General features: G+C 38.0%; 1 protein-coding gene across 3 annotated transcripts in view; it reads left to right on the forward strand.

Moving 5' to 3' along the window:
* The first annotated feature begins 4539 nt into the window (after nt 1–4539).
* Nucleotides 4540–13431, forward strand: part of LOC124863834 (potassium voltage-gated channel subfamily H member 6-like) — a 41815-nt gene continuing 32923 nt past the window's right edge. For all 3 annotated transcript variants that reach the window (XM_047358344.1, XM_047358346.1, XM_047358345.1), the window contains exons 1-4: nt 4540–5119; nt 8545–8775; nt 11796–11945; nt 12249–12352. In XM_047358344.1, the coding sequence (XP_047214300.1) occupies nt 5044–5119; nt 8545–8775; nt 11796–11945; nt 12249–12352 (561 nt within the window). In that variant the 5' untranslated portion in view covers nt 4540–5043. The remainder of the gene's footprint in view (nt 5120–8544; nt 8776–11795; nt 11946–12248; nt 12353–13431) is intronic.

Here is a 13431-nt window from a genome sequence, read left to right on the forward strand (position 1 = left end):
TTCAGAAAACAGTGTTTCTCCAGAGAATTCTGGTCTCAGCAAAAGAACAATAATCACTTTTCTGCAGGTAAATCACCTTTAATCCTTACAAAGAATGTGATATAAGACCTTAATAAATCTTGCACTCGTTACGTAATTCCACAGAGTTGTTTTTTATTTTTTTATTTTATTTCAGATCAATATATATTTGGTGATCTGTAATAATCTCATTGAAAATTCTAATTAATTTAGGAAGTATAATTTTTCAGATACTTTGGAGCCCAAATGCAGAAACAGTTGAAAATGAACTCAACTTTTTTAAGACTTTTTGGCATATAAACCCACAAAAAACAAATAATAAGTTATTTAATGCACATAAAAAGGTTTATTTTTTTGTTTCTGATGAGGTACAGGTACCGCCTTACGGCACTCAGGTCAGATGGTGTTTCAGTCGTGTTCGTTGCCCTTGTTCCTGTGTCACTCACCGCTCACACCAAGGTTCATGGAAAGGCATGTGCACTCTGGCTAATTTTAACCATCATCTCATCAGGGCTGGAGAGACAAAACACAGATCAACTGTCTTAAACCTCTCCAGCAGACAGTGAAGCCAAATTTCCTCTGATCTCCAAACAGCCCATTCAGGTCTAAATCCACTGTCACTGAACACAAGCATGCAACAGCGTTTTACTTTGTACAAAGTGGAAAGATGGCTTTTTACATTTGCGATGAAAAGTTTACATCCATTCATCATGGGGCTGAATTTAATGAATTTTAGACCTTTAATGATGCATTTGAAGCTTTTTTTTTTTTTTTTGCAGGTTCAATTAATAATATAACATACAACATACAACAGCATATGTTGTCTAATTAACAAAGGGTCAAAATTATAAATACAGATGCAAATATTAACATACATCAACATGTTGATGTGGTCATCAACGACCCCCTATTGTAATTCTGGCTGGATAATTGAGCACTCATCATTTTGGAATTGGTAGATTTCCTTGAAATCATCAAGTCAGGGAGTTGGTAGGTTGGCTGCATGGTGGCACAGTTTGTAGCACTGTTGCCTTGCAGTGAGAAGGCTCTGGGTTTGACTCCTGACCTGGGGCCTTTCTGCAGGGAGTTTGCATGTTCTCCCCGTGCATGTGTGGGTTCTTTCTGGGGACTCCGGCTTCCTCCCACAGTCCAAAAACATAACTGTTGGGTTAATTGGTCTCTCTCAATTGCACTTAGATATGAATGGTTATGTGCATCGGTTGTTTGTCTTTTGTGTTGCCCTGCAATGGATTGGTGACCTGTCCAGGATGTGCCCCATCTCTCACCTGTAGCCTGCTGGAGATATGCACCAGCTCCCCCATGACCCTGCACAGAAGAAGCACATATAGAAAATGGATGGATGGATTTGGGAAGGTCAGTCAAAACGCTTTAACCCAAGTTTTTTTAATTTTTAAAATAATTATAGCTGTAGGTAATACATGTGTATGTCTTTCAACCCTACAAAGATTGTTATTCAAATTCATCTTTAAAGACCCCAAAATTAATATCAAGCCAATAATGAGAGGATGTAAACATCTCACCAAAACTGTAGATAAACAGCTCAAAGATCTGCCAACTCTGATGATTCTGGTGGCATCTCTGATTCTGGAAGAGGAAGAGGCTGTTCCTCTTCACAGGTTTTTATTACTGTTTCATGACAGGAACGTAGTGAAAAGACTGCAGTAATAAGGATATTCTTATATACAGATTGTACTTCTATATACTGTATTGAAAGATTACACATTCAAAGGAAGAACATTATTCTCAGTCAAAGACAATTTAGAAAGATTGTCCACAAAATACCTCTCAGCTGTGAACATTATTCAGTTTGGCTGATCATTGAAACTCCTCCAAGGCAGCTTCTCCCAAACAAATCTAATAATGTACACAGTATTTGTCAAGAAGCCACTTCCCTGGTCAACCTTTAGCTAAGTCCAAATGTCTGTTTTGTCTCTGAATTCTCTCCTGTTGCCAGGTATGTGTCTTCTGTTTAAGCTAAGGCAGAGCATTGAGGTGTATATATACAAGACTGAGCTCTAGATTAAAAATCTTGATGTCAAAGCTGGATCACAATTCTTTTTTATCTAGACAAGCCTGAATTAAACACCTGTGTAACCCAGTTTGTGTGAAATTACTTGCATCTGGAGCTGTTCATATACCTGTATATAGAGCAAAAAAATAGTTTCTCTTAGTTTCAGCCTGGTCGTAACGTTTTACAACCACCCTTTGTTTTTGTTTCAGATTCTAGTTTGTTTTGACCGATTGATTTCTGCTTTAGTTGCCCTTATCCAGCTCCCGATTGCCCTGTGATTCCTGTATTTCCAACCAATCTCTCATGAAAATTAAATTTAACAAACAACAATAAAATTCTTCAGTGCTTCAAGATGATCTTCAAAAATTAGAAAAAGAATAAAGGCATGAGTTTTGGGCACAACCGTTTAACCATAGGCTTAACATGACTGTGGCTCAGAACAAAATTTCAGAGGTGTGATTGCACCCACTGAGAAAGAGGATGTTTCTATTTTGAGCCATTGTGATGTGGAGTGAAGGAGAGTTGACTAATCATGATCTGCACTCTGTCAGTGTCAGACCAGTGGAAAGTTAACCACAATACAGGTTAATAAAACTGCTGGCTGAGATCTTTCAAAATAAAGTTCTTTATTTGTGAAAATCTAAGCTTCCAAAGATTTCCTAAATAAAACACAAACATCCATAAACTCTGGAGTTCTTAGTTTCTCTGTTAGATAGATGTTTGTTTGGCTGTTCAAATATATTTATGTAAAGATTTAATGTAGCATTTTAATGCATGGACACAGAGTTTAATTCAGAATTTCCAAAAAGTCAAAAATAAAATTGTAAATATATTTTAAAAATAACAACACAGATTGCACAGTTAGACAGACAGACGATTGTATTTTAGCATCAACAAAGTACATCTGAAAGAGCTATTAATTGAAAACCTGGCATGCAGTAAAATATCAAATGAAAAAAGGACCTCTCTGTCAGGTCCTGTGTCAGGTTTTTGTTGGATTTCCTTGTTCTTTTTCCTTCCTACTTTTTTGTAAGCACAGATTGCAGAATCAGCAGCAGCGGTGGCTTACTTCAGTTTCACTCTTGAGCCGCTGTTTGAGATGTTTTTTTCTTTCAAGTCAAATCAGCTGCATCAGGTATTTCCACGCAGTAAAACATCTACAACTTTCAGAACACCAGCCATGAGGACTGTCACCTAAAACGGTAGCCTGGACCAGGACTGCATTGAGGTGACTGTGGCTCAGTGAGAAGGGTGGTCATTTTGCAATTTGAGGGTTGTGGGTTCAATTCCAGCTTCCTTCTGTCCCTGTGGAATCTCAAATAATTTCAAAGTGCCTACCGATCTGGGTATCGGTATGAATGTGTGCGCGTTAGTGAGTGTCTGGGTGAATGTGGCTCTAATGTAAAGTGCTTTGAGTGGTCAGTGTTACGGGAAAGGTTCAGTCCATTTTACCACTGAACAGAAGGGCAGCCAAGAGGCCAAATTAATCCACAGCTTAGGTGGTAGAACCTGTTGACACAACAACTTTTAGCTATGGGGTTTACAACTTTTATAAAAGATTGACAAGAAGAAAACCATAAGATGTATTGTTTGCAGTTTTCCAAAAGTAAGATAAGGCATTTACTCAGAAACATTTGAAAGAAAGTACTCCGGTGTTATGAGCTCAAAACCAAACTTTTTGGACTACATGCAAAACATGTTAAAGAAAGCTAACGCTGCTAATCACCCTGAACACACTGTCCTCACCATGAAAGTATAGTGGTGGCAGCATCATGCTGTGGGGATGTTTTTCTTCAGCACAGAAAAATAAGCTGGTAAGAGTAGACGGGAAGATGAATGGAGCTAAATAAAAAATATGGTTCAATCCTGCAGGAAAACCAGTCAGAGGCTGAAAAAATCAGAGACAGTAAAGGTTCACCTTAGCAATGACGTGAAATGGTTTCCCCATATTCATGCATTAGAATAGCCTAGTCATAGTCCAAACCTAAATTCTTGAACTGGTTTTAATAAAAGCATGGGGAAAGTTACATTTTCTAGATGTGCAAATCTGACAAGAGACAATTAAAGAAATTAAGACAAAAGTCAACAAATTACAGTACAAGATGTCTCTGCAAAGTGCCTCAGGGGTGAATGAATATACGTACACTCTACAAATTGTTGTTCCTTCCACTTTACAATTTATACACTACCTGTATAAGTCTATCACATAAAATGAAATGCATTGAGACTAATTAATACCAGATAAATAAATAGCAAATTATGTCTGGCTCCTTGAGAGCAAACTATAAAGAAATGCGGGGAGGTTTAAATATTTAGCACACTGCTTAGTTAGTACCTCACTATTAACAATGAAAACATTTCTAAAGATTAAAGAAAGCGACAAAATCACATTGACAAGTGAAAACAAGGAGTTTTATTTTGAAAGCAGAAATTGTATTTCCGTTTTTGCTAAAAGTCACTTGTGTGCACCATAAGGGTGACGAGGAAGGGTTGGGGAGCTTGGAAGAGGTGTGGATCTGTAAATCCGGAAAACAGGACCTTGTTCTTGTTCCTCTGCATACTTGTCGCGCAGAGTTCAAACCTGAGGGGAAATGCTGCGATTACAACTCAAACTGACGGGTTTTTATTTGCGCACTTCTGCTTCTGTTCACAACTTTTCCCCACAACAGGTTTCCTATTTTCACCTGAACAGTTCTGATGTTTATTTACAGATTTTGTACAACCTTGCTCTTACAGTATTAAAGTGAACTTTTCTCACATTTTGTTTTCCTCTTGCGACATCCTGCATCTGCTATCGCCCGGGCAACCAGTCCTCCTCTCCATCCATCTCCAGCGCTTCAGAGTCGGGGGCAGCTGGGCTCCCAGCGATAACCAGCACCTGTCTCCTCCGAGCGGAACCAACTATTTTCCTCCACGCTGACACATTTTGTTTTATTTTTGTATGTGCGTGTTTATTTGCAACCAGTGAAGTTCATGCGCCTCGCAGCGCCAAGATGCCTGTAAGACGCGGTCATGTTGCGCTCCAGAACACCTACTTGGACACAATCATCAAGAAATTCGACGAACGAAGTAAGTGCGCATGAACAAAATTAAAAACGGCTAAAGTATTTTTTTTTTTCCTTTCTAATGTCTTGGTGTGTCAGTTTTACCTATAATATTCTGTAAGCCAGCTGTTGTTCCTAATGAATGTCTTTAAAAGCCGGTTTATTTATCTACTCTTGTGAAAATCTGTCATGATTTAGTTATGAACTTGTTTGGCTGGTTTTTAATCCTTCGTTTGTTTTCATTCTGCTGAAGTTAGAAGGAAAACAGCATCGTTTGCTCTTTTTATGTTTCAGTTTAATTGCACCTGCATGCATGTGTGTGTTTTTTTTTTTTTTTGTGAGCACTTGTGTAGTGCACCCCTGTTCCATCAGCTTACACGTTGCCTCTTGCTGCAACCTCATATATTCTGGAAGGGAAAAAATGTTCCTCTGCAACCAGGACTTTGATAAAAGGCAGATGTTGCATGTGAAGTTTATTTCTGACCTTGGTTTACTTTATCTGCTCTAGACATAAACCTAATTTTTGTTCTTTCTTATATTTTAAATACTGTTTTTGGATATAAATTCTAGTTTTAAAACACATATAACTGTACGGCCTTTGTAAATATGGAGAAATCGTTTTTTGTTTTTTTTCGGTCTCTCTGCCTCAGACTATCAGTCATGAGCCTTTGAGGCTCCTTTTGAGGAAAAAGTCTATTATATAATCCCTGAACTGTGTCCCTAAAAGTGTGTGCGTGCGTGTGCAGCCATGTGCACGGCCAGGTGAGTGCACATGCCACAGTGGTGCTGCTTAGCAACGCTGTGACGATCAGTGTGAGCCCCAGATAATGACATTGGACAAGATGTGCTTTCCACCAGAGTAGCTCAGACATTTACTTTTAAGAGGAGGGCCGAAAGAAGATCCACCCCTTCTTCTCTCATCTGTGTTGGCAGCAAACAGCTGGGTCCACCAAAGCTGTAGGATAGTTTGAAGATGCTGAGTTTATTTATGTACTCTTTAATGAGTTAAGTTAACTCATCTATTAGCTGCTCTTGTAGAACCCTGCCCCAATTTATCTTTGTGCAGCATTTTGTGACCCAAATACATTACAATAACTAATACTGAATTAATGTAAACAATTAATGTAGACAAAGAAGGACGCATAAGTGATGTGCTTAAAGCCGGCGGTGGTCATTTCACCCTTTGTCATTTCATACTTTTGCAGTTTTAGTCATTTGGTACATGACTGTTCTCGGTATAAAATGGAGTCTGCTGCAGGACATTTCATGCTAATCATGGATCAATTCGACCCTGCCAGAGAGACGTTTCATGCCTGCTTTAACAACTGACAGGGCAAGCCAAGTTTAGTTGTATAGCTGCATTCATATACAAGGTTATTTAAAATGCTTTATATGAAAATAAAGGAACATATATATATATTTATATATATATGTATATATATATATATATATATATATATATATATACAGTCATATTCAATAAATTGGAATATGTGTTCCAATGAAGATTGTTTGTCAGATTATTTATCTATCTTTATTATTTATTGTTTATCAGAGTATTTCTTGAAAAAAAAAAACTATCTTTAAGCAGGTATAAAACATACCTTTCAAAAAGCCCACATTTGTGTACCAAAAAGTTTTTTTTTTTATTGGTCTGATGTAACATCTAATCTTAGTCTAATCTTAAATGCTGTGTTTTCATTAGCTGTAAGCAGAAAATCCTCATAATTAATAGAAATAACGGCATGAAAACATCGGTTTGTGTGCTGGTAATTTATATAATGTGTTTCATTTAGTGAGCTGAGTTACTGAAATAAATTAACGTTTCAACAATATTCTAATTTACTGAATGAATCCATTAAAAAGAAGAAACAACCATCAACAATAAAATATGAAGAATCACATAAAATTCAAATTTAAAGCAAAGAAAAAGACATGATGGAAATGAAATGATAAAGCAATATTTGGGAAGTTTTCAGTTCTGATTTAAATCAGACTAGTTTCTGCACATCTCAGGTTTTCAGGGACTTTGTTCCAGAGTTGAGGAGCATAGAAACAAACTGCCTGTCGTTGTTTAGTCCTGGTCCTGTAAATACTCAGTCAAGAGGTCTCGGATGACCGTAGGGGCCTAAGTGTTTCATATCTTACCAGCAGCACTGGTCCAAGTCCATTCAGTGCCTTACAGACCATCAACAAGAATTTAAATTATATTCTTTTACAAACAAGGAGCCAATGCTGTGATTTAGCTGTGATTTGAACAAGAAAGAAGCGCCCATGTTTACTCTAAAATGGAAACCTATAAGTTCAACTCAAATTTTCAACACATGGACAAGCCAAATGCCGTCTAAAAATTTTTTTTTTAACAGGAGACCAAGATAGATCAATTTTTACAATTCCAAGAATGTTTTTCATAGAAATCAAACTGAGTCTTTCACACTTGAGAACATTATAACTGTCAAGCATGGTGGTGGTGGCATTATGCTAAGGGTCTTGCAGCCATTGCCACTGGTGCATTGCAAAAAGTGAATGGAATGAAAAAGGACTAACTTCTTTAACTTTTCCTCAGATAAATAGCTATATGGCTGAAACACGGGACGATGACCCCAAGAAAGCATCAAAATTGCTTTTAGGGTGAATAAAGCAAGCTAAAAGTCACATGTCCAGCCAGTATTGTGACAGAAGCCCTGTGTGGATTAAGGAATATCTGGTGCTTTTGTAAAACTTTGAAAATGTAACTTAAATACTAAAAACATGCTTTAGAATGGACTAAGAAAATGTTTTACATTATGCTTAGATAGGCAGATAAAGTAAACAATTCAGTAAACAGTAGTGAATATAACATTTAATTGCCTGGGTGCATAAACCAAAACTGATGTTATGAATAAACAAAATAAAACATATAGCAAACAAGCAACACAATTATTATAGAATTGTCCTGTAAATTAAGACAATAAAGATGAAAGTTGTTCAACTTGTTAACACAACAAGAATGTAATAAGATGGACAAATAAAAAAACAATTTTATGATCAAGTGGGTAATTTAGAGATGTGGGCAAACAGGTTCAAAGGTGTGAGCAAGCTGGAAATTCCCACGCTACCTGAGAACAAGTGGGATGCAACACAGAGTTTAAATTGAAGTGGCCAGCTGCTCCGTGTTAAATTTCCTGTGCGAAAATATGACACTAATAAAATTAGTACCATGGAAAAACAGACTTTATCAGTTATCTCTTACCCTGTGGGATCACTTCAGCTTATTGTCAAGTGAAGAGGAGGAGAAATAGTTAATTGAAACGGCAGAGCCTGTTAGATCCAAAGCCATGCTAGACATTTCCACCCTGCATTTTAGTCTGAATAAATCACAACACACGTATAGATATTTAGAATAACTGTGCTGCTACATAGAACTCCTCCCTTTTCGTATCTCATTTGACCCCTCTCCCACATTTCCAGATCGCAAGTTTCTGATCGCCAATGCCCAGATGAAGAACTGTGGAATCATCTACTGCAATGAAGGTTTCTGCCAGATGTTTGGTTTCACCCGGGCTGAGATCATGCAGCAGCCCTGCACCTGCCAGTTCTTGGTCGGTCCTGGCACCATGAAGAGTGCCCTGGCTCAATTAGCGCAAGCCTTGCTTGGCTCAGAGGAGCGCAAGGTGGAGATCCTCTACTACTCCAAGGAAGGTGAGGCATGGAAGAAAAAGTGAAAAATTGGACCGAAAAGCCTCTTTGCAGCCTCACATGTCTAGAAAGTCTGAGCATCACAAAGCTGGCCTGCAAGACAATTTGACAGTGATGTTTAATTATAGAGTATGTTGTCCTCAACGTTATCACAATGATGAAGCAATTCTGGGTTCTTCTGGAACTTTAAAGTATAATCAGCACATTTATTTGTCTAAAAATCATTCTCTTTATGAAAGTATCAAATAATTATAACCTATAATATTATTTTACCATTCTGTTTTGCTTAGATATAGAAGGTTAACCTTCTTGCTGGTCTGCACGGTGGTGCATTTTGTATCACTGTTGCCTGGCATCAAGAAGGTCCTGGGTTTGACTCCCGGCCGGGGCTCTTTCTGCATGGGATTGGCATGTTTTCCCTGTGCATGCATGGGTTCTCACCGGGTACTCTGTCTTCCTCCCACAGTCCAAAGACATGCCTGTTAGGTTAATTGGTAACTCTAAATTGCCCTTAGGTGTATGAATGAGTGTGTGCTTAGTTGTTTGTGTGTTGCCCAGTGATGGACTGGCAACCTGTCCAGGTTGTACCCTGCCTCCAGCCCATAGACTGCTGGAGACTGGTATGGAAAATGACTGACTAATTAACTTTTTTGCTTTCTAACCATAAAATATGAAATATCCACTGATCATGTTGTCTAATCACCACAAAAGGACTCTCTATGGTTGAATAACTCTTCCAAGGATAACACAGGCCAACTATACAGTGGTATGTTCAGCTTCCCGTTAGCTGACTTTATTTTTCCCTCCTCACTAATACTGAAAATGTCTAACTTCTTCTTTCAGTAACAACCTTCACACTGAAGAGTGTTGTCAGCACATCCTGGTAATGCTTTTCTGTGATGCATTCACTGATCACAAAAAAAAAAAACCTTTTTTCTGAGTGATCAAGACTGGTCAAATGTAAAATTGGCTGATTTTTGTTCATCAACCAATTTTGTGGTGTGTCTCTACTAATAAGGGTTGGAAAAATTTGCCTTTTTCACCTCCTTAATATAACAATCTACTTTCCCTGCAAACGCATTATTGGCAACAAAAAGGCTGAAATTCATGAAAGACAGATCCCTGAACTGTTGCAGCATGTAAACTTAAGCATTCTATACAAACAGAAATGAACAGAAAGACAAAACAAGGATTAAGGCTTATAAAACTATCAGCAGTGGAAGAACATAATCTGAATATATTTTTAAAAACCATAAATGTGTGTGTCGTACACCACAATGCTGGTTTTTACTGTATCTGGCACTTTATATTTATAACTATTGTATGTATGTAGTGTTTTTGTCTGTCTGCCCCTTCACAGACAGTACACTGACTGCGTGTTCACTTGAAATCACGACTTTAAAGGAAAGGTGTAAAAAAAATTTAAAGAGATGCATCATCCTTTAGCATCTACTGTGTGCACATTTTACAGATAATGGTCCTTTGGCCTTTACTGGTGCTAAAATTTAATTGAAATGAATGTGTCACACTGATTTTCGGATGATAATACATCTGCAGTATAGTGTGTGACCCTACCCTTGACTTCCTCCTGTTTTTGTTGTGTTACAAACACACATTCTATACTTATTTTTATGGATTGCATGTGCTAGACCACCACATAGCTGTGAATTATGTAAAGATGAAGGAAAGTGATACATGATTTCCAAAAGTAACTGTGGCTTGCCTTTGTATTCAGCACTTTGAAAACCAACAACCACCTTACGCTGCAGTTACAGCTGTTTGGGTGTGTCTCTGCCACCTTTGAACATTTAGAGACTGAAATGTTGGTCCACTTATCTTTGCAAAACGGCCCGAGCTTAGTCTGATTAAACTTGCTAAAGATTTTAAATTAGATTCAGTTCTGCACATTGACTGGACAACTCTAACACGTGAATATTCCTTAATCTAATCCATCCCCTTGTAGTTCTGGTTGATGTTTAGGGGTGTTCTCCTGCTGGTAGATGAAGTCCCAGTCTCAAGTCTTTAGCAGGTGCTAACAGATTTTCTTCCAGGATGGTCCTTTATTTAGCTCCATCTATCATCCCATCAACTCTGACCAGCATCCCTGTCACTGCTGAAGAAAACCATCCCCACAGCATGATGCTGCCACCACAAAGTTTCAGGGTCGGGGTGGTGTCTTCAGGATGGTGTGCAGTATTAGTTTTCCATCAGACATAGCATTTTGCATGCACTCCAAAAAGTTCAACTTTCCTCCTACGTGCAAAAGGTGTACAGGGGGGTGATCGTGTTGATCTATTGTGTCACATCCTAAAAAAATACACTGAAGCTTGTGTAGCAAGACAAAATTTAGAAAAAATGTCTTTTTAAGGTCCTGAATCTGTTAAAATGTGTCCAATAGGTTATATAAAGTCAGCTGCAGAATCTGGAATAAATTGTCTCTTTGTGACACACTACAGTCGTAGGGATGACTGAAAACCTTTGCACAGTATTCTACTTTGGGCATTTAGTCATGAGGCATGCGGTCTGGTGTGCTGTTGTCAAGGAAATTAGTTAATTGTGCCAGCTCAAATCCACTAAGCATCTATTTGTTTTGTCTCCTGCTTCCTACTGGACTCGAAGGCTGAAAGAGGGGAAATGAGTGAACAAGTGAATGCAACATGATACAGAATTGAAGCTCCAATAATGCTGACTTTCCTTTTTAGCTCCAGACTAAACCCTGACTTGTTGAACAGAGCTGAATGCAGGCAATCTGTGTGCATGCACAGTCCAGTGTCTGATCGGCACGTTTTTGTACTTCTATTTTTAGATCACTCTGATTACATAGTGAAGTCAGACCTCATGAAAGTGTTGTTCGACCATGGGACCTGGTCCTTATCTTGTTTTCAGTGCTTTTTGACAAAGTTGAAAGGCAAGATGTATGTGGGGGTATAGCTCAGTGGTAGAGCAGATCAAGAGATCCCTGTTCCAAATCCAGGTGCCCCCTTTTTAGGATAATTTTATTTTTTTCTGTTCTCTGTTTACAGGAATTTGTCGACCTTGCCGAGTCGATATTGTACCTGTCAAAAACGAGGAAGGCCATGTCATAATGTTCATCCTCGACTTTCAGGAGCTCATTGATCCTTCACTCAAGAAGTCAGGCTTAAGGCAGAGAGTCACTCAAGGATGGCTTTACTGTAAACACACTTTAAGATTTTAAAACAGTAGCTTTTATCCTGCCAGATGTAATAAATAAGAATTTAGCTTATGTTACGCTTTGATTATGATTTATAACATGATGACTGTATAGACAGACAGTTGTAGTTTTTAAACTTTGACAACATAAAGAAAAAAACATTTATTTTTAGAGAACCTTTTTGACTTTTTAGGCATAAATATGTGCACATAACTATATATAGAAATTGTAATATTAATAGTCAAACATTTGTAGCTAAACCTGAAGTTGCAAGTTTTTTCTCAAAACAGCATTTCGCCTGCAGGTCAGAACCGCCGGCGGAAGATGAGGCTGCCCGAATTTCGCTCCATGCGAAGACCGTCACTGGCCAAAGACCAGTGTGAAGGGGTGGTAGTGGATTACCTGCAGGTGATATATTTGCACCACACAATGCAGAACAACCACAGGTATCTTATATCTTAGAAAAACATATGTAATTGTCAGGTTTTTGAGTAAAAATGTGTATATACAGCTGCTGTGCCTCCCAAAGCATTGATAACTGAGTAAAGGACAAGCTTGCAAACTCAGAGAGAAGAGTAGTTGCCCTCCTGAGTTTTCTCTTTATTGTTTGGTCAAAATTAAATGTTTTAGATCCATAGATTAATTTTTATGCTAGACAGAGGTTACATGAGTAAATCCAAAAAGCAGTTTTGCGTGTTGAAATTATGATTTAAGTAACAGATACCCAAACCAACCCTATGTGAGAAAGTAATTGGACTCTGGATTGACGAGACACAAATGGAAGTTTTTGGAAGGTGTGGGTCTTGTTACTACTGGTGCAAAACTATAAAACCATTTTAGAAAAAGGACATCATACCAACATTCAAACATGGCGGTAAAGGAGTGATGGTTTGCACCACCTCTACTGCTTCTGACCTGGACAATTTGCCAGGGTGGATGAAATCATTCATTTTGTTCTCCAGAAAAAAATCCTGAAGGAGAATGTCTGACCTCCAGTTCCTAGCTATATGTTCTCCAACAAGTCCACCTCTAAATGGGTCAAAAAGGTCAAAAAGAAATTAAACAAAATGAAGGTTTTGGAGTGGTCTAGTCAAAATCTAGATTTAAATCCAGTTGAGGTGCTGCAGTATGACCTTAACTAATGATTATCCTTAAAAAACATCTAATGTGGCTAATTGAAAACAACTCCTCAAAGCAGAGTGGCACAGTTCCCCCACATTGATGTGAAAGACTCATTACCAGGTAGAAGAAACAATGGATTATAGTTGTTGCCACCTGAGGTTTGCAGAACCAGTAATTAGGTTTACTGGAGAATTAGTTTTTCACATAAGCCCAGGTTGGTTTGGATAGATGTATTAAGAACTGATAATAATTTGAAATCAGCATAATTTTATTTACTTGGGTTTCTAAACTTCTTAAATAATCATATAAGTGTAAGAAAACACCAAAAACAAAATGAATTAGTAAAGGGCAAATACTTTTTCCTA

The sequence above is a fragment of the Girardinichthys multiradiatus genome, chromosome Y (genome assembly GCF_021462225.1).
Source record: "Girardinichthys multiradiatus isolate DD_20200921_A chromosome Y, DD_fGirMul_XY1, whole genome shotgun sequence".
Lineage (NCBI taxonomy): Eukaryota > Metazoa > Chordata > Actinopteri > Cyprinodontiformes > Goodeidae > Girardinichthys > Girardinichthys multiradiatus.